This window comes from Rhinatrema bivittatum, chromosome 2 (genome assembly GCF_901001135.1).
Source record: "Rhinatrema bivittatum chromosome 2, aRhiBiv1.1, whole genome shotgun sequence".
Classification (NCBI taxonomy): domain Eukaryota; kingdom Metazoa; phylum Chordata; class Amphibia; order Gymnophiona; family Rhinatrematidae; genus Rhinatrema; species Rhinatrema bivittatum.
In genome coordinates this window covers 244488336-244510729 of record NC_042616.1, presented here as the reverse complement: position 1 = coordinate 244510729, position 22394 = coordinate 244488336, and the positions used below count along the sequence as shown (strand labels likewise).

At 42.2% G+C, this 22394-nt stretch overlaps 1 protein-coding gene across 1 annotated transcript in view; it reads right to left on the bottom strand.

The window, feature by feature from the left end:
• The window catches only part of PIK3R4 (phosphoinositide-3-kinase regulatory subunit 4), a 102402-nt gene that overhangs the window by 45155 nt on the left and 34853 nt on the right, over positions 1 to 22394 (bottom strand). Inside the window, exons 8-12 of the mRNA XM_029589349.1 lie at positions 18348 to 18551; positions 15288 to 15489; positions 7215 to 7411; positions 3628 to 3838; positions 651 to 816 (exon numbers count right to left, since the gene is read on the bottom strand). Coding sequence (XP_029445209.1) covers positions 651 to 816; positions 3628 to 3838; positions 7215 to 7411; positions 15288 to 15489; positions 18348 to 18551 — 980 coding nt within the window. The remainder of the gene's footprint in view (positions 1 to 650; positions 817 to 3627; positions 3839 to 7214; positions 7412 to 15287; positions 15490 to 18347; positions 18552 to 22394) is intronic.

Sequence of the window (22394 nt, the reverse complement as noted above, 5' to 3'; positions counted from 1 at the left end):
GTGAGGATTGAAAAACTCCCTTAAAGAGAAAGGCTAAACAAATTAGGGTTCTTAGCTTGAAAAAAAAGTTTATGATTGAAATTTATAAAATCATGAGTAGGGTGGAATGGGTAGGTAGGGGATGGTTATTCACCCTTTCAAACACTAAGACTAGGGGACAGTCCATGAAACTAGCAACTGGCAGTTTTAAAACAAATCATAGGAAGTATTTTTTCACTCAGCGGACACTCAAGCTATGAAATCTGTTGCCAGAAGATGTGGTCAAGGTAACTAACATAGTGGGGTTCAAAAGAGGATGGGACAAGTCCCTGAAGGAAAAGCCCATAAACAGCTATTAGCCAGGAAGACTTGGGAAAGCCAGCGCTTAGCCCTAGGCTTAAGAAACAAGAAACAGATCAACTAGAAGGGATCTGATGGGTACTTGTGACCCGGACTGGCCACTACCAGAGACAGGATGCTGGGCTCAATGGACCTTGATCTGACCCAGCATGGCATTTATGCTCTTATGTCTACCAATGAGAAAAGATGGACTAGCAAACACTTATAAACAGACATATTGATAGGTTCACCCTGCCACAGATGATGCAAATTCAGTTAAAGCTGCAATAAAATAGAAACGCTGTTCTTTTATGCATCTGTGAAGTAGGTACCTGGTTGTGGTGGTCTTCCCTTCCATTTTTTGACTGTTCCAGATTTTCACAGTTCCGTCATTTGAGCAGGTGGCAAAAATGGAATGCTCATCGGAGACTCGAATGCGGTTCACTGGAGATTTATGTTCATGGAGATGAGCCACCAGCAAACCTTTAGGCCGCCATCCTGAAGAACAGAAGTGAAGAAAAAAATATCACCTGAAACTGGAATAGGAAAAACAACAGAACAGCAATGTGAGGGAGAGACCCGATCGGAAGCCCCGACACCCCCCCCCCCCCCCCGGACATCACCAGGGGCAGCTCCGACCGTTGAAAGGCGCCCTGCCACCGGGCGCCGGGCGCCAAAGGGGCCCTCCCCTTTGTGCACCCCTTAGTGCAAATGCCAGTTAATATCTTTGCAATTGAATATCTCTCCTTTGTGTAATATACTTCCTCTTATCCCTTTTTGCTCAATAGTTACAAATCTTGCATTTTGAGCTTTTGTAAACTGTTGTGATGGCTTTTCCGAATGACGGTATATATGACCCTGGTTTAATGTAAGACATTCTCATGTCATGCTTATTGTTGGAATGTAAACCGACGTGATTGGTAACTATGTTACTTGAATATCGGTATATAAAAATGCTAGCTAAATAAATAAATAGGAAAACATCCATAGTTTTTCTGAGACTGGAAAAAAGAAGTTATGACAAACCAGTACTCTGGGTCTGCATTAGTCTGAAATTCCAGACGGGTTGCTACAGCACAAAGAGTGAAACATTCTGTTAGTTTATTTACTTTAACTAGATTCTCCTGTGGAAGGAGAGAGCACATGGATGTTATAAACAACAAAATCATTTTTTGATTCCAGAAAAAAAAAAAAAAAATCTGCGGGCTTTCTTTAAGAGGAGGTATTCACATCGCAGAGCTGACTCGGAGAAAGACTGGTATTTAAAAGGAAAATATATTTCTCTAAATATACTTGCAAAATGAAATACAGGGCAAACCTCCCCCCCCCCTCATTAAAAAAACAACGGAAAAAAAATTAAAACTAAGACCGCAGTTCAAATGACAATTTCCTTGTTTTATAACTGTATGTGAGAGATGTGAGTCGAAATGAATGTTTACTCTGACATCTGGCAACTATTTACACTTTCTAAACTGCTTAAGTTCCAAAAGATTTTTTAGCAAATCTGTCAAATATTGCTTCTGTTATAGAAGGAATGTAGAACACATTGAACTGGGCTGAAATCTGAAAAATATGCACTTGTGTAAATTCTACTGCTCCTTTCAATCTGCAAGTTCTGCCAGCTTACTCCTCTATTTGAACAATAACTGAAAATGAAATAAAAGATGGGATTGCCAAGGCCCTCAAAAGGAAAATATATACAGGGGGGGGGGGGTGTAGATATTCAAAAGACATTTAGACAGCCTGAAGATTCCAACCCCCTAACGCCCACCCCAACCTTTTCCCTTCTCCCCTTACCCTGTACCTTTATTTCCAGTTAGGTCTCCAGGATCGCGGCAGCCCTGCTACCGTGATTCGGGACCGGAGCTTCTGGGGACACTTCTACCGTTACTAGGCTACTGTGTTCCACTGAATTATACCATTTCCGCATATATCTGGTCAAGTCTAAAGTTATACGGCTAACCATAGCTGAATAACTTTAGACACAGCCAGCAATATTCAAAAGAATATCCTGTTATGTTTAAAGTTATCTGGCTAAGGTTAGTTGGATGACTTTAAATCGGGGATATTCAGTGAGACCTTTATCCCACTGAGTATCTGGGACAAGTTATCTGGCTGCCGTTACCAGGATAACTGGTCCGCTAAACATCCTACTGAATACGGACCCCGAGGTATTTATTTAAAGCACCTCCCTGCTCCCCTAAGCCCTCCCCTACATGCCCACTTTAGTTTTAAGGGATAAGGCACCAAGGAGGAGCCAGAAAGGGGAGAGGAGAGAGCCAGGACTCTAGATGTCTGAAATCATCCCTGTGATCTCCATCCAGGTCCTTGGTTTGCCAGCAGCACTGTTTGTGCACTCTGGTGCATTTCTGTTTTGAGTCCAGTGGAAGTGATGCTCTCAGGAGGAAGACGGCTGTAGCATTGGTGATCCCTGCTGCCATCAGAGCAACACTGAAGGCTGCAGTCTCAAAGAATACCTTCCTTCCAGCTTTTGAACAGCATGGGAACTAGATTCACCTAGACCAGGGGTGCCCAACTCCGGTCCTCAAGAGCCACAGACAAGACTGAAGTTCAGGATATCCTCAATGAATACACATGAAATAGATTTGCAAACAATGAGGCAGTGCATGCAAATCCATCTCATGCATATTCATTGTGGATATCCTGAAAACCAGGTCTGTTTGCAGCTCTTGAGGAACAGAGTTGGCCATCCTCAACCTAGACTAAATGTTCTGGGAAGCAGAGTGAGAAGAAAAAAAAACCACAAATAAAAATCACCCCTGCAGACCCCTCACCTAAGAGCTGCTAGATCTTTGCAATTTTTGAAGAAGCAACATTTAAAATATTTGACTATGTTGAGCTCTTATTTTGGTAGCAATTTTTCAGCAGAAAAATCTGAATTTTTGTACATAATTATATCATATCTTACTTAATAGAGCTGTACTTCTGCACTGATGTAGAGCCTAAAAATACTAATGGCTGCCACGGACTAGAACATGTTACTGGATTAAAACAATTCAGGAATCTAAAAGATGCAGAATAATTACAACAGCACTTTAGCAATATGTCACATGGACTAAACAAGTTTTCGTCTTTTGACTGAGGATTTCTTTATGTTAAATGCACTCTCCTTATCCAGTGACATCTGTAGGTTCAGGCTGGGAATTCACTGCTGAGAATTCTGCATTTAGCACCTTCACAGCTGTACACTTATTTATGTACATTTTTGACATACAAAAAAAAAAAAAAAAAAGAAGAAGAATGTAAGACAGAGATGTGTCTTTTCATCCCAACAGTTCCTGAGGTTACCTGGCGGAGGTGGCTTGCTTTCCCACTCAGCATTCTCCATCATCTGCTTGGTTATCCTTTCTGCACTGCACTGTTCTCGCTTCTGCTGCACTAGCTGCTGAAGTTCAGTTTTACACGTGGTGATGCGAATTTGGCACATGGAGGGCAAGGTTGTGCTGGAAAAAATCTGTAACGTGGGCTTCCTGGGCTGGACAGCTGTTCCATCAGTTGCCTGTTAAACCACAATCAAAAAGAAATGTAGCTTCTCTCCTAGCAGACCAATCATAATCCATTCCCAAGTAACCACTTTTTACTCTCATTTGGTAGATGTAGCAGTGGATTCTTTGCAGGTGGCGACACCTTTCATTAGACCTACATAAGACTTATCAGATACAGGTGGTATACATGCGCTTTTCAAGACCAAACTGGTCCCTTCTTCAGCTGTCAAGGGAAGGGAGGGAAAGGTTAGGAGTACTGTATCTTGTCTTCTGATTGGGAGTCATGAAAGCTCCAAATGAAGAGAACACAGGACTTCTGTAATAGGGTATGTGGATTACATTTAGAAGATCAGTCCAAGGAAATGCCATGGCACTAGCAGACTGGGATTAAATACCCTGAGTTTATATTGTATAGCAATACAGAGGGCACCGCTAAATACAAGTGGTAAACAAACAAGATGATCAGAATAACCTCTCATAACCCCCACACTCACAAAGAAATGGTAATGGATCTGTGTTCATCTTTTTTTTTTTTCTTCTGCAGACAGAATGAATGAGAAACAATGACTTGCATAATTAATCTTAAAGGGATGCAAACTAAAATCAAACATGCTTTCCCTATTTACCCTTCAGTGCTACAGATTATTTCCTAGGAAAAACCACCAAAGTGAAATTTCATGATTAAATACATGTAAATGTCAAAAGGGAAAACACCTCTAAGGTAGGACGAGTAAGAAATATGAGTAAATAATGTATCAACATTACTGTTTATTTATTTTATTTATTTATTTAACATTTCTTTTATACCGATATCCGTTCGCACATCGTATCGGTTCACAGAACCGATACGATATTCTGTTTGTACAGAAATATAAGATATCTAGAAAGCAATTTTCAAAACCCATTTACTCAGTTAAATTCCAATTTATCCAGGTAAAAGGGATGTCTGAAAGTTGTCCACCCTTAATCTGTCTAAAGGTAAGTGTGGGGTTTCACAACGTGAGTGCTCTTAGCCACATGAGGAGGTGGCAGCTTTCCTAGGGATGCTTTTAGGTCAGAAAGGAAACGTGTGTGTGTGTGTGGATTGCATTTTCAAATCAGCAATGCGGGCAATATGATAGTGATCCACCCCAGTACGGTAACAATTTGCAATTAAACTTTCATCCAGGCAGCATTCCCATGTGCTTCAAAATATTCTACCAGTTAATGTACTTTTTCTATTGACTACTTTTAAAGAGCAGCACATGGTCGGACTGCAGGAAAATATCAGCCTGGGGGACTTTTCAAAAAGCAGCCCAGAGGTATCTGTCAAACTCTCTACTGCACTTTCCCTGCAGCCTGTGCTTCAACAGCTCTCAAAAGCAAGCCAAGCTGACCCTTTAGTGGTACATCACATGATCTAGAGCCTGGCAGAATTAAGCCAAAATACCTTCAACATAAATTTCACATTTTCCTTAGGTAACTCACACATATATAAATATCCTTATTTCCTGACCTAGTATTAAAGTCTTTTGCCAACCAATCGGCTCTTGAACCACCTGCCAAGCAATGAGACCACCACACTGCCAGCCAGTGGCTCAGACATGGATACAAACTATCTCAGATACATACACACATACATTTCTGTTTTTGTGCTGCTGCTCATGTGCTCACTCAGTAATGAGTGCCCGCCACCTCAGCACTGCCGTATCATTATATAAAAGTTCTTGCTTGCTGCCAGCACTTCCCCAGAATGCAGCAGGACCTTCCTTTTCCCATGCCCACTCTGCAGGAAACTCAGTGGTTCCACAGCCAGCTGCCCCTCTCAGAGTTCAGACAATCCACCTCAGACAAAAATCTCACTAATACTGCACAGGCAATTCCTCCTGGCTCACTCCCTTCCTTTCTACGACTGTAGCTTGCCTCCACTTCTCCAGCCACTCTTAACTGTCTCCCAACTCTAGTGCATTCCCACTGACTGTGTGTTACTCAGAGTCTGCTGCTTTTATGGTTCTCCAGCTCTGTTCTGCCTATCTACTGGGGGGTGGGAGGGGGGAGGGAGCAAGAATTGATCCTTGCTATTGGTTTTCTCTGGAACTTTAAAAAAGAAAACAAACTGAGCCATGGTTGAGATTGCATGCATCACTGCTGCCACTGAGAGTGAAGAGTCACTCAAATTAGTACAGCTCCAGATGGAATCCTGCTTTCCCATACAAACTGTGTAATATTAGGCACCCTAGAAGCTTATAGCCTTGCACCCCTCACCTGGATCTCACTCTCCCAATTAAAAATTATGCATTTATAATATCAGATGTTACTTGAAAAGGGACATTCAAAGTATAGTCTTCAGAGATAAAAATAATCCCTTACAACATGTATATTATGTTTACCTGCATTGCTGTGGTGCCAACCTGAAAACCTTTCAAAGAAAGATACGTGGGATTAGGCCTATTGTAACACATGCTGGGCTTGGGGGTGGGGGAGGGAGTCCTAATTATTGTGAAACAGTGACATGTAGTGGCTCCCCCAGCCCAGGACTTTTGCTGCAATGACCAAACTCGAGTAAGTTAGGAAGAGCTATTAAACATGGGAGAAATTGCCAGGTAGTTGCAACTGAATGCTAATGGCACCAAATCCCAGCTCTGGCTGCCACACAACACAAAAAAAAAAAAAAAAGACATTGCAACCACTGCAAAACTGCATTTGAAAGTATAAAAAGGACAGCCTTGTGTGCTAAGGGATCATAGTACTTCTTTACAAATAATATTTTACAAAATCTGTGGCAATCCTATTAAAGAATGCTCCCCTCAGGACTGCTTGTGAGCTGTGTATACTAACAGGAGCTGAAATGTGAGCTTACTTGAAGCCTGCAGAGGTGTGTGGATATCATGAATCCTCAATATATTATTCAATTACCAAGAGTATATGCTGAATATGATAAAACTGAAATCTTATAGTAATCTGATGAAACCTGTAACAAAATCATCCAAATAATCATAGTCAATGGAAGGATGATAACCAACACTGATCAGAAAATAAATATTCTACTGCCCCATTACTTTGGGATAAACTGGAGTACAGAAAGGTGCATGTCCCCCAGGGGGCCATGCTCAGTCTGGACAATAATTAACTCATGTCCCAAATTTTTTAAGAAGCTATCCTCTTAATAGGATACTGGGACATAACGGGTTAAGTCTCCAGAATCTTTTGTGTCTCCCCCATTGATCAGCTAGTGTTCAAATATTCCTGACATTCCCTTACAGAAATCAGAGATAAGAGACAAACAAAGCTGCAAAGGGCTTTTGGACAAAGAGAGAATTTTAAAATAAACACATCTACAAAAGTGGTGAGGGAAATAAAAAAAACCCAAAACACAACACATCAATAATCACGTTAAGGTTTCTGAAATACCTGTGGAGAGGATGAGAGAGGGACAGAAATGCCAGCAGAAGACTCTGAATGAGTGGGTTTCCCAGTCTGGCTTCCATCTTGATCAGTAGATGGTTGCACTCTAGGTGCTGACTGGGCGATATTAGCAGGTTCTAAAGACCCGAACATACTTTTCCATTCTTCGTTGACATTGGAATCCTGCTTCGTATGTTTTCGGGCTAAACACAATAAAGAAAGTATCAGTGTAACTTGCAAGTACAAATGTAGGGAAGCCAAGCATATTAATGACTTCAACTGGGTGCAGAGTGCTATGCTGCTGAATGTTCCCGGATAAATCGCTACTTAGCCAGATAAGCATTACCTGGCTAAGTTTAGGCCTGCTATTAAGCAAGTCCATCTTAGCTGGATAACTTAAAACAGCTAAGACTCAATATTGATACTTAGCTGGATAACTTTATCCAGCTAAGTAGTGCTGCCCAGTTAAGCCCATTTTCCGCCCCCAAGTTAGCCAGCCAAAGTCTGATTTAACTGGCTAAATGCCATTTCAATATTGGCCTCAGTGTAATAATCCAATGTCTGTTAACAACCTTCTGCTGAAAATCTTTTTATTGAAGTAAAGCACCACACGTTAACCATAATAAGCTACAGAGGGGAGCATGACGCAAAGATGAAATGCAGATTGGACTTCATAAAATCTTTTACAAATCTACATTTTAATACCTCTAATTGTTCTTATACTTGGCACAATCAAAGGCCTTTCTACCTTTTATGCCTGTTGCTTTAAACACCTTTTAATCTTATGTTTGGTATGCTTAAGTTTTTGCTGTGAGAAAACAGTCAGAATTGCTGTGCTGGCCCTGTGACTTAAGTTGCAGCACTGTCACTATGATGAAATAGATCTATTTTTCAGTTTGCTATCCAATGGGGCTTGTAGGGCCTGGGACACCATAAAGCTTATGTGCTTCATCCAGGGAATGTAGAAAAGATGGCAGCTGCTGCCACTGTGATATCTTCTGCCAGTCACAGAGCAGCACTAAGGGATAGTCTCAGAGGAGACTTTTCTCCAGCTCTCGGACTGGTGAGGGGCTCCAGAGACACACAAGCATACTATATGAGGTGAAAAATGAGGGGGGAAAATAATCAGATATCCGAAACAAATTTAATCTCCTCCTCCCCAAAAAAAAAAAAAAACAACCTAAAAAATGTAAAGCCTCTCAAAGCAGTCCTTCTCCTACCCTAAATATTGCAAATGTTAAATTACTGAAAGAAATAGTTAAGAGCCTGTATCTACTGAAACTATACTTGTCAAGGCTTTCACTCCTTTATCAAATAACTCCAGATCGGAACACAATGGTTCAGCAAGCAGCAATATTTGTCATAAGGATGCATCTTTAAGGATATACTTTTCATTCTACAGTGGAAATATTTTCTGACTTCTGGCCATCTGTAAAGCAAGTTTGCTTACCGTAAACTGTGTTCTCCATAGGCAGCAGGATGAATTAGCATTGACATGTGGGTGTTGTCATCCAGCAGCACCAAACAAACCCTTCATATAGAGCTTTTGCTCTACCGAGCATGTGCGGGAATTCCCACACAGATGTTGCTTCATAAGCCCCCTCAGTTGATTTTAGAGTTAATTCTAGCTAGGTAGTTGACTGTCCAGGGAAGTGGGTGGGTATTTAGCATGACTAATTCATCCTGTTGTCTACAGAGAAAATGGTTTACAGTAAGCAACTTGCTTTCTCCATCAACATCAACGTGCAAAGCTGGATTAGCCATGACATGTGGGGAGTCCCAAGCTGAAGGCTGCAGCGGAGCATTTACTGAATAAGCAACCCAGACCTCACTACAGAGAGTAACTACTAGTTGAACAGGCTAAGCAAAATTGCTTGCCCTAATTTACTATCACTCTTTCAGAGCCTGTCTAGACATTAATGGGATGCAAAAGTGTGTACTGATAACTATTTTGTCTTCAAGAGATGTGGCTTGCAGATGACCCACTGATGCAACCATGGCTCTAACTTGATGAGTCTTGATGATATCTAACTTATAGGTTTGCTAGTGTATAACAGTGCGTAATACAATATGCTAGCCAGTTGGACAATGTACATTTGGCCACTAGTATACTCAGTCTTTTAGGACTGTAAGAGATGAATAGTTGCAAAACCTGACGATGTGTGAGAGTTCTTCTTTTGTAATAAGCCAAGGCTCTTTTACAGTCTAAGGTATAAAGGGCTCTCACCTTCATGCGTGTGTGGCCTCAGAAAGAACATAGGTAACATGATGGCTTGATTAATATGGAAAGCAGATACTACTTTTGGTATAAACTTCAGGTGGGTGTAAGGAGGATAATGAACCAAAGCCTGAAGCTCGCTGACTCTTTTTGTTGACATGACTGCTACAAGGAATATTAATTTCCATGTTAGAAACTTGAGAGAAGCAGACTCCAGTGGTTCAAATCACAGCTTCATCAGCTATGCTAGAACCAAATTTAGGTCCCACAGAACAGGTAGTTTTACAACTGGATGTTTAGTATGCCATAAGCTTTTCATGAACTTGGAAACTAACAGATGAGTGGAGATTGGCTTACCCTTGATTTGAGCAAGGCAAGCTGCTTTGATAATGAGTTGTACTTTTATTGATGAGGTGTTAAGATCTGAAGCAGAAAGAGAGAGCAAACAGCTCAGTAACTTTGGGTTCATATGCAAACAGATTCAAGAAACTGCATTGATACCATGTGGAGAACTGTTTCCATTTAAAACCGTAGGATCTTCGAATTGATGGTTTCTTGTATTATTCCTTACAGTATTATGTACGGACAATTCAGTGACCACTGAGTGCTCAACATCCAAGCAGTCAAGCTGAGGGAGGAAAGCTGAGGGATGAAACACATCTTTCTTCTTGAGTTAATAAGGATGGCTCTGACCTGAGAGGGATCAGAGGATTGCTGGAGAGCTATTCCAGGTATGCAAACAAAATTTGTCAGGGCTACCCTGAAGCTATGAGGATCAGACTGCCCCAGTCTTTGAGCATGTTTTATACCATTCTGGATATCTGTGGAATTGGTGGTAAAGCATATATGAGATCTGCATTCCACTCGAGCAAAAAATGAGTTTTTTATTTTGTTCTGATACAAAGAGATCAATTGCTGGAAGTCCCCATAGACTGAACAGTCTGACAGCTCTTAATTGCTAGAGAGACCATTTGTGTAGACAAAAAACTCTGTTGAGGTGACCTGCTGGAGATAATGGAAGGTAAGTTACTTGCAGGTCAGCTTAACAATCACATGCCCGTTCTCATATTTTTATCAGCAGAGAGTCTATGATCCTGTGCCTCCCTGCTTGTTCACATAGAACATGGCTACTTGGATGTCGGTTTAAATGAGAAAGCTCTTCCCTTGGAGGCAAGTGAAAGTTGTTACAGCATAGCCAATTGCTCTCAATTCTAGGAGGTTGATGTGAAATTGTCTTTCTATGAATACGTTCCTTGAGTTCAAAAGAGCCCCATGTGAGCCCCCCAACTCTTTATGGAGGCATCTGTCACCAATGTAACTTGGTAAGGAAGTAGACAGAGTGGCGCTCCCTCCTGAAGGATGTAGGGGTCCAGCCACCAGTTTGGTTCCTGTTTCATGTCTTGTGAAATTTCCCCTTTGGTTGTCAGGGACTGAGTTAGCTATTCCCACTGGGAGTGGAGGCCCTATTGCAGGAGCCATGAAGGCGGGTTATTGAAACCACATCAACTGCAGCCACCATGTGGCCCAGAACAACCACTGATCCAAGTTCAACAATCTGAATACAAGGGACATAAGAAGGAAAGCTCTCTCTTGCAGAGAATCTATGCATGCTCCAATAAATGTGATTTTCTTGGAGGAAATTAGAGTTGATTTCTCAAAATTCACCTTACCCTAATGACTGTAGAAGCTGAATTGACTTTTGCAGGGAGGTTAATAAACCTTCCTGTGAATTTGCTGTTGTCCAGATAAGGGAAGCCTCGGATCCCCTGTCGCCGCAGATGCGTCACTATTACAGCCAGGCACTTGGTGAAGACTCTCTGTGCTGCTGTTAGGGCAAAGGAGAGTACTCTGTACTGAGAGTTCAAGGAGTCCTCCACAAAGCACAGGTAATGCCAGTGCAAGGGATGGATGGGAAAATGAGCATAAGCATCTTTCAGATCTAAAGCGCACATCCATTCCCCTCTCTGGATGAAGAGGAGAACTGTGTGGAGGGAATTCATATTGAATTTCTTCTGGAGTATGTGACTGTTCAGACTTCTAAAACCCAGGATGGGTCTCAATCCTCCAGATATCTTGGGAATAAGGAAGTAGCAAGAGAAGAGTCCTTGGCCATGGAATTGGGAAAGAACAGGTTCTATTACCTTTTTTTCAACAAGTAACTTCACCTCCAGGCAGAGCTGCACCATTTGAGACAGGTACTGATTAAAGGCTGATCCCTGAGGAAGTATGGTAAACCAGGAAAAATGCAAGCCATATCCAGACTCCACAGTGAACCTTGGTGTTCTTGTGCCACTCTCCTAAGTTGGATTCTTCCCCCTACCAGAGAGTATGACTGCTGGATTTGAAAGGTAGTCAAAACTTGGACCAGGCTTGAGCTAGACCTGCTGCATTGTTTTTGGTTGACAGAGCTCACATTGTCTAGCACAAGCCAGACATTGTTGTTGCTATAGAAATGGAGGCAGGATCAGACAACATTGGAACTGCTGGAACATAAGAACATGCCATACTGGGTCAGACCAAGGGTCCATCAAGCCCAGCATCCTGTTTCCAACAGTGGCCAATCCAGACCATAAGAACCTGGCAAGTACCCAAAAACTAAGTCTATTCCTTGTTACCGTTCCTACCCTGTTTCCCCGAAAATAAGACATCCCCCAAAAATAAGACCTAGTAGAGGTTTTGCTGAATTGCTAAATATAAGACCTCCCCCGAAAGTAAGACCTAGCAAAGTTTTTATTTGGGAGCATGCCCGTCGCACAGAACACCAGAGCATGCAGCTGTGATTTTTTTACCCTGCAGGATTCAGTTAGTTGTCATCACAAACCAGCATAACCAGACAACTATTCAGAATATGATAAATGTTCATTTTTCTGTTCAACAATATATGTGTCCCCTTCATGGAAAAATAAGACATCCCCTGAAAATAAGGCCTAGTGCATCTTTGGTAGCAAAAATTAATATAAGACACTGTCTTATTTTCAGGGAAACAGGGTAGTAATAGCACTGGAATGGACTTCTCCTCCAAGAACTTATCCAATCCTTTTTTAAACACAGCTATACTAACTGCACTGACCACATCCTCTGGTAACAAATTCCAGAGTTTAATTGTGCGTTGAGTAAAAAAGAACTTTCTCCGATTAGTTTTAAATGTGCCACATGCTAACTTCATGGAGTGCCCCCTAGTCTTTCTACTATCCGAAAGAGTAAATAACCGATTCACATCTACCCGTTCTAGACCTCTCATGATTTTAAACACCTCTATCATATCCCCCCTCAGTCGTCTCTTCTCCAAGCTGAAAAGTCCTAACCTCTTTAGTCTTTCCTCGTAGGGAAGTTGTTCCATTCCCCTTATCATTTTGGTAGCCCTTCTCTGTACCTTCTCCATCGCAATTATATCTTTTTTGAGATGCGGCGACCAGAATTGTACACAGTATTCAAGGTGCGGTCTCACCATGGAGCGATACAGAGGCATTATGACATTTTCCGTTTTATTCACTATTCCCTTTCTAATAATTCCCAACATTCTGTTTGCTTTTTTGACTGCCGCAGCATACTGAACCGATTTCAATGTGTTATCCACTATGACATCTAGATCTCTTTCTTGGGTTGTAGCACCTAATATGGAACCCAACATTGTGTAATTATAGCATGGGTTATTTTTCCCTATATGCATCACCTTGCACTTATCCACATTAAATTTCATCTGCCATTTGGATGCCCAATTTTCCAGTCTCACAAGGTCTTCCTGCAATTTATCACAATCTGCCTTCAAAAAGTTATAAACAGGATAGAGGTGGTCCAGAGGATGGCTACTAAAATGGTCAGTGGTCTTCGTTCTAAAGCATATGGGATTAGACAAAGATCTAAAAATGTATACCCTAGAGGAAAGGCGAGATAGGGGAGATACGATACAGATATTCAAATATCTCAAAGGTTTATATGCTCAGGAGGTGAGCCTTTTTCAATGGCAAGGAGGCTCTAGACAAGGGGTCTTGAGATGAGGTTGAAAGGGGGTAGACTCAGGAGTAATCTTAGGAAATATTTCTTTACAGAGGGTGGTAGGTATTAGAACAGCCTCCCGGTGTAAATGAAGACAAAAACAGTAACTGAATTCAAGAAAGTATGGGATAAGTACAGGGGGTCTCTAAGGAAGTGATGAGAATTATAATGTTAAATTAATTGGATCGATTGGCAGACTGGATGGGCCATACGATCTTTTCTGCCATCATGTTTCTATGAATAAAATGGTATATACACTTTTCAGCATCCAAGAGTGGCTGAGGATATGCGGATCTGCCTTTACTTGGCAGGAGGAAAAGCTTTAGATTTTGTATGCAATTGTGTAAGTATTGAACCATGTAGAATTCATGAGCGGAAATCCATGCATTAAGCATAGAGCTTTGGAATACCTTTTCACCGAAATTGTGCCGTAGCCTAGGATCCTTCCCTGGTGGAGGATTTGAGTATATTCTTGTTTTCTTTGCTCTTTTAAGAACTGATTGATTTGGTAGTTGTAAAATTACAAACTATTCCATACTTCTGCACTCTTCGAGATCTAGTTTTCTTGCAACTGGGGCACAGAAAATAGGGTTTTTCCACATTCTTGTTTGTATTTCTTGTAGGATATTGGAGGAATTGTATAAATCTCTTGGAAGCCACAGTTGATCCTCTTCCTGAAGCACAGCTTTGTTTGTCTCCCCTGGTATTGAGTTGAGCAAGAGCTCCCCACATATATCTCCCCCTTTGGCAAAGCAAGCTGAATCATCGGGGTCGAGAAAGCATAAAAAGTTGCACTGTCCATCTAAATAAAAGAAGCACCACTGAGTGGAGCAGCCAGTGCACCGGTGCTGAAAAACACATAGCTTTGGTACTGTTGACCCAACATGCCATTCTCCAGCACATCAACTTTGACGCACGGTGCAATGGTACACAAGACCTCGGCGCTGGTCTTCATTGGAAAACCTCTCTTACTTGAGATTTCTGGGCAAGTTGGGGAAAACGCTTGGAGTTGATGTATATAAGAACAAAGATCCTCATGCAAAGATCTTTAGCCTCTTTCAAATTTTAGAAACACCGGTGGAGCCAGCAGCCATCTCAATTCATATTTTCCAGTCCCTCAACTTCTGGGAATGCTGGGGACATCTGGCCACAATAGTAACAATTACCCTGGCCGTGATTCAGTCCAAGACAGCAATATTAAAGGTCATGCCCATCCAAAATGGACATTTTCCTAATGCATAAACTGTCCTTAAAGCTGCTCACAGTAGGCCTTTTTTTTTTTTCGCCAGATCTCTCGAAGAAAAATCTTCTGGTTTTTTCTAAATAATACTCTAAAGAGCTGTTTGGGGGCTGCTGAGGCAACTCTGAAGAAAGGAGATATTAAGAATTTTACTGAAAATTGAAGAAAATTTACAGAGAGAGAGAGAGAGTACATGACTATGCTAGTGCTCGGACAAAAACAAGACTGAGGGGGCTCACGAGCAAATTCACAGAAAAGCTCTACAGTTTCGAAAGAAGGGTTTATTCAATGTCGGCAGATGACAGCATCCACGTCTTGGCTAATTAAACCCTGTTTGTTGATGGAGAAAAACAAGTATTTTTGATACAATTACTTACTTGATTTCCTTTTACCATTTCTGTTTTATAGTTGAGTATGGGCATCTAATCACAAACACCTAAATAAAATCTTCACAGGATGATATTATGCTTTCCAAAAAGATTTCAAGATACCTTCATAACAGCCCCAAGACTGAGAAAACACTTTTTTCTATTATAGACTAATGGTCACCTTCAAACTATTCTCAAAGAAGAAATGGCTGCATAATATAAATATGTGGCTAATAATTCAAACACAAGACACCAACCACGTTTGTCTTCGGTTTCTTGCTTTGTCTTCACAAGATCGACTTGTCTGCCATTTATTCCTAGAGCTGTCAGGTCGATCACACCTTTCTGAGCGCTATCCTGGAGGTGGCTCTGGTCTAGTATATTAGCCTTGGCTTTGTTGGATTTTAACATGAAATCTTTTAAAGCTAAAAGCTTGTCTTCTTCTCCCTCTGTCATTCCCTACCACAGATTGAAGGAGAGAAAATATATATTTTATAGTTTTAACATAAGACAAGCAAAATCATGTGCCAGTAATACTCTAGAGGAAAATAATCCAATAAATTAGTTTTGTTTTAAAGATGTGCCAATGGAATAAATCCAGAAACTCTACACTTATCTGAACATCAGAATGCAAGCATTTAGGTCCTGATGTACTAAACAGTTTTCCAAAAGACATAAAATGGGAAAAACCTTTAGTACATCAGGCCTTTGATAATAATTTGAATTCATACAGCACCTTTCATATAAATTAGATCCTCAACTGCTCTTCAGTTTAACACTTTAGAAGCATATATGTAGGCATCCCTAGGAAAGGTGTCCTTCCAGAAAAGTTATGGGATCAGAAATGCATGAAAGTTTCTTGACCAAAAGGAGAAGATGGAATATTACTAATATTTTTCCCCTTAGGTAAACAAAGGCTGACAAAGAAACTTCTCCAAAGTTACACAGATTCAGCAATAGAGAAAATATGAATTAGTAATTCAAGATTTCTTCCCAGCAATGCCAGCCACTAGGCCACATCACCACATTCATTCAGATTAATTAAGGAGAAATAAATGTAAAAGTTGCTGTAGAAAATATAAGGACAAATAAAAATATATTGTAATCTAATGCTGCATAACTCCATTTACTAAAATGTTAATAAATGTCACGATACATCATAGGATATCCAAGTTAAATTATAGCACTACCGTAGGTACTCCTGACATTCGTTTACCAGAGCTACTGTATTCTTTTATTACTTAAAATATACTCTAGTACAGAAAAAGAGGAATATAGGTAACTCATTATTAATACAAAATATCCTAGTGCTAACAGAATGGACATTTGTTTTGGATCACTGTCCGCCCAGTCTGGAATTCAGATCTGAAACTGCAACACTAGAGGTCATAATTAAACAAAATCACAGATCTCACCATATTTGTAGCCCTCATTACATGGCCTATCATCTTCCCTCTGTCTCCAGTAGAGAGAATGGCACATAACTGTTCTGTATTACAAAAGCCTTTTTTCTGTCCAAATAAAATGTAAGTGCTCTCTAAGGGCCTGACTAAGCTTCCTGCTCCTACAGACACAGAACAAGAAAAAAGCCCTAGGAAATCAGGCCACAGAACTCCAAAAAATTCAACTGTTTCTCTTTAGCATTTTGCCAGAAAGTAGGCAAAACAATCTCTTCTGTGTTTATATGCCTTTGGAATAAAAAATGGATCATTTTACAGTGAAAAAACTGAAGAAACAAACAATGCAGATATAATCAAGTCACCGACTCTTTTCTGGCAGAACAAACCAAAACGCTGTCCTGATAGTGAGCAATTAATGTTGATGTAAACAAAAATTTAAACAGATGCACCTTCAAAGCATTTAACATTAAATCCAGAATTCCAACTGAGAATGGAACTTGGTACAGACAGCTTTCAAGCCCTAAAAATCTATCAGGACATAAGACATATCCTTTCCAGAAAAATTCCCTGGCAGGGATAAATAACCCAGGAGTCTGGACTGATCCGGGTACGTACAAGGAAAGTGGAAATTGCTGGAATTCGTCCTTTAGGTATACACTCCATCTGTACACACAGGGGGTAATCTTCAAAAGCATTTATGCACATACAAAATGCAGCTGTATGCATGTAAATGGATTTTTTCAACATTATCCCGGGGGGGGGGGTTCATATGCATAAAATTAAGCCTGGAAGCAATTTTGCGCATATTTTTATGTGTACTTGAAAGACACATTCCTGGGGACAGAGCTGGGATGGGGAAGCCATTTACGCACATACCTTTGGGTATATATTTACATCTGCTCCCGAATAGGTGTAAATGCATGCATGTACACTGTGCAGGTTACATATTCACCTATCAGTTTTCAAAGTGGACTTGACATGCATAACTCCACTTTGGAAATGAAGGCGGAAATCTGTGTGTACTTTCTACAAGAGGGCTGTTATAAAATTACTAGCAGCTGTACTTGTTCTTCGCCCGGGCGGCGAGCTTTTTTATTGGCACATATGCTCTTGTATGGAAGCGTTAGCTGAAAAGGAAAAACTAAATTGTTTTCACCCAGGGCAAGGGACGTGGAGGCACATTTGCTAAAGCCAGGGCTGGCAAAGTTTATTTACCAAGCTGTCTCTCGCACTCCCCCACACCCCCTCTCCTCTCTCACACACCCCTTCTCTCTCACTGGCATCCCCTCCCCTCATATAGGCTCCCTCTCTCTGAAACCCACATTCAAGCATCCCCCCACCCACCCTCTCTTACCTCCCATGCTCTCTCTCACACCCTCCCCATCCCCCTCTTACCAACCATGCTCTCTGTCACCCCCCCTCTCTCACACACACATTCTCTCTCCCCTGCATCCTCCCCCCCATGCTCTCTCTTACACCTTCCTGCTCTCTCTCACCCTCCCCGACACACATTCTCTCTCACCTGCATCCTCCTCCCCCCATGCTGTCTCTCACACCCTCCTGCTCTCTCTCACCCTCCCCGACACACATTCTCTCTCACCGGCATGCCTCAGGACCCGCGCCATTCTCGAAGACTCAAGCATCCCCCCCACCTACCTTCTCTTACCTCCCTGGCATGCTGCGAATGGAGCACGTCCCGCGGCACACACTCCGTTCACGGCGAAGATGGAGGCCCAGATGCGCCAATCGCGGCACACGGAGCCAAGAATTAATTTTGTTATTGTTACCACTGTTATCACTAATTTCCCTTCCAAACTGGTAGCACTCAGTACACAGGTTGTAGTGAAATTATAAATAGGACCCTATAACAAGTTATTAAGGACTACAGAGATGTGTCAAAATGGAGTGCAGTATTACCTGGGACAATAGCTTCTTCAACAGCTGAGCTATAGCTGGATCCTCTGGCGGAGGGCAGTCAGGAAGAGTGCCATTCCGCTTCTTCTGGCGCATCTGAAAATGCCTGAAAAGGCTGGAGATATCTTTTGATCTTAACGCATAATCAAATATGGAACGGCTTATAGGTTCTTTTAGGACACTCAACAGCACAATTTCCTTATCTATCTGCGATTCAAAGAGTCATCAAGAGAAGCAAACAAATGAGATGAATTTAGTTAAAATTAATATTAACACTGGTCACACAAATGTATACACAGAACTAGGGAACATGTATTATCTTCATTTTGCCATGGTGGAGCCCAGAAATGACCTTTGATACAGAACATTTACTCAACTTGACTTTATGAAAAAAAACAAACACAAAAAACAATTCCCTACAATTACTTTGAAAAAAAAATACAGTACAATGTGAACATATTAGTACAACTGACCTTGTGAACAATCTCAGTCAATGAGGGAGAAATACTTAAGGGAAAATTCAGTAATCCAAAATTCTGTTGTGGTCAGTCATACAGATGCCACATTGAAATTCCATTAAGTAATTCGGAATTTGAAGATATTAATTTTTCAAACTTTTCACTACTTATTCAAGTATTCATCATTCACTTCTACTGCCTTGACTTCCCATGTCTGTTCCAAAGTCTGGGGTCTGATCTGAGAATACTACAAGATGTGCCCCTGACATTCACAAATTCTTGCTATCATTTACATCGCATTAAAACCCTAGGCACAGGAAAGGAAAATTGGTTCTCACCTGCTAATTTTTGTTCCTGTAGTACCACAGATCAGTCCAGACTCCTGGGTTTATGCCTTCCTTCTAGCAGATGGAGACAGAGAAAGTTTAACTGACAACGCCATATAACCTATCATGCCTCCTGCAATCCCTCAATATTGACCTGTACCAAAGCCAAGATAGTAAAATAAAACATGAATCCCTGGACAAGCAGTGGGTAGAGGAAAACCTAGAAAACAGACAAACTTGCCCCAATTAACAAAATATGAAGTAACAAACAAAACCTGAGTCAGTCTTCAGAATAAGTACCTTCACAGATAGGGAGGTTTGGAGAGTCCACTCGATCTCCACTGGGCGGGACTCTGGACTGATCTGTGGTACTACAGGAAAGAAAATTAGCAGGTAAGAACCAATTTTCCTTTCCCTGTACATACCCAGCTCAGTCGAGAATCCTGGGATGTACCAAAGCTTCCCTAAACAGGGTGGGACCTCGAGAGTCCCACTCTAAGTACACTCTCACCGAAGCCCGAAGCCTCTGGGGCCTGGACACCCAAACAATAATGTCTGGCAAAAGTGTGCAGAGACTTCCAAGTGGCCGCCCTGCAAATCTCCTGCGGTGCCACTTGTTGACACTTGGCCCAAGAAGCTGCCTGGGAACGAGCAGCTCTTAAGCCCTCTGGTACTGGATGCTCCTGACAGATATACATGGATCCAATAGCTTCCTTCAACCACCAAGCAATCATGGCTTTTGACGCCTTATAGCCTTTCTTCGCACCATTCCACAACACAAAAAGGTGATCCAACAACCGGAAGTTGTCAGTGACTTTAAGAAAACTGCAATAATGTGCACGTGACATCCAAGAGCTGCAACTCACTTGCATGAGACGCTCTAGCCTCCAAGTTCAGGAAAGCCGGGAACTCCATTGACTGATTTACATGAAACAACAAAACCATCTTCAGAAGAAAGGTTGGAACCATCCTCAAGGAAATCCCCCGAGTCCGAAATTCTCAAAAAAGGCTACTACATGACAATGTTTGAAGCTCTGAGATCCATTCAGCGGAACAAATCGCCACCAAGAAAACCACTTTCAACATAAGATCCTTTATGGTAGCCCTCTTGAGAGGCTCGAATGGCTCCGCATACATGCCTTTCAAATCACATTAAGATTCCAGGAGGGGCAGAGCTTCTGAACCAGAGGATGAAACTGCTTTGCTCCATGGAGAAAACGCACCACATCCGGGTATGCATATATTATTGTTCCATGCACCTTGCCCCGGAGACACCCCAGAGCTGCCACTTGTACTCTGAGGGAACTGAAGGACAAGCACTTCACCAAACATCTTTGAAGGAAATTAAGAATATTTGCTACAGAGGCTCGCATAGAAACACCACCTTGCTCGAAGCACCAGTCCTCAAACACATTCCAGACTCTCACACACACCAAGGAGGTGGAAGATTTCCTGGCTTGCAAAAGATAGTAATAACCTCCTGAGTAGTCCTGGTCTCTTAAGCACTTCCTCTCAAAAGCCAAGCCATGAGACAGAAGTCATCCGCCTGATCTGAAAATATGGGACCTTGTCGCAAATGATTCGGCAGATGAGCGAGCCGAAACGTGCTGTCTATTACCAGATTTGCTAGGTTTGCAAACCAAGGCCTCTGAGGCAACTCCAGAGCCACTAGAATCACATCTCCTTGATGGACCTTCATGTGCCAAAATATCTTGCCCATCAGCGGCCACAGCGGAAACCCTTATAGCAGGACATCCCTCGGCCAGGGAAGAACCAACGCATAGACTCCTTCTGCCCCATGCTCTCTTCTACGACTGAAGAAACGGACCGCCTTGGCCTTTCACTGAGTTGCCATCAAGTCCAAGCGTGGCATGCCCCATCTGGCACCGATGAGAGCCACTGCCTCCTCTGACAGCTCCCACTCCTTGGGATCCAGTTTCTGATGGCTGAGGAAATCTGCCTGCACATTATTGGACCCCGCTATGTGAGAAGCCGCAAGCAACACCAGGTAATGCTCTGGCCAGTGAATCAGCTCCTGAGCCACTACTTGACTCCTGGTACCACCATCCCGGTTGATATAAGCCACTGCAGTCGCATTGTCAGACAAGATCCTGACTGGAAGGCTGTGCACGAGAGGAAGAAAAACAGACAGTTCCAACCGTACCGCCCTCATCTCTAGGCAACTTATTGACCAAGACACCTCCTATGGCAACCACTGCCCTTGTACTGACCAACCTTGGCAAACAGCTCCCCAACCAGAGAGACTGGTGTCTATGATAACCACTGTCCACTCCAGGACATCCAAGTCCACCCCTTGACGCAGCTGGCTACAACCAAGCCACCATGAGAAACTGGACCTGGCAAAATCTGTCAGCGGAAGATGAAATTGTTCTGACTACGGATCCCACCAGGAAAGGAGCATAGTTTGCAGAGGTCTCATATGGGCAAACGCCCAAGGCACAAGCTCCAGCATGGACACCATAGAGCCAAGCATCTGTAGGTAATCCCAGACCCTGGGCAACTGGCTTTCCAACAAACGCTGAACTTACAACTGCAACTTGAGAATGCAGTCCTCTGTCAGAAAAACTTTCCCCAACTTGGTATTGAAACACACTCCCAGAAACTCCAACTGTTAAGACGGGACAAGATGACTCTTGGTCCAATTTACTATACAGCCAAGCAACCGTAAACGCTGTAGTACCAGATCCACTACTTGCTTGCAGTGGTCTTCAGACTTTGCCCAAATGAGCCAATTGTCTAGATATGGGTATACCAGTACCCCCTCCCCTTCAGAAGAGCTGCTGCGACCACCACCATCACCTTAGTGAAAGTTTGTGGAGCAGTCGCCAAACCGAACAGTAGAGTGCAAAACTGAAAATGGATGCCCAGAATCAAGAACCTCAGAAACCTCTGATGGTCAGGCCAGATGCCTATATGCAAGTTCGCCTCGGTAAGGTCCACGGACGCCAAGAACTCCCCCTTGCGCACCGCTGCGATCACAGAGCAGAGAGTTTCCATGGAAAAATGAGGAACTTTGGAGAAGTCCTCTCTTTCTTTGGAACCATGAAGCAAATGGAGTAACAACCCATCCCTTGTTCATTCACAGGCAAGGGAACAATGGCTCCAAGCATCCGCACATGATCAAAAGTCTACTTAACTATCTGCCTCTTTTCTGCATATGTGCAAGGGGAGACCATGAACCGGTCCCGAAGCAGACGAGCAAAATCTAAAGCTTAACCTTGTTCTACCACGCTTAAGATCCACAA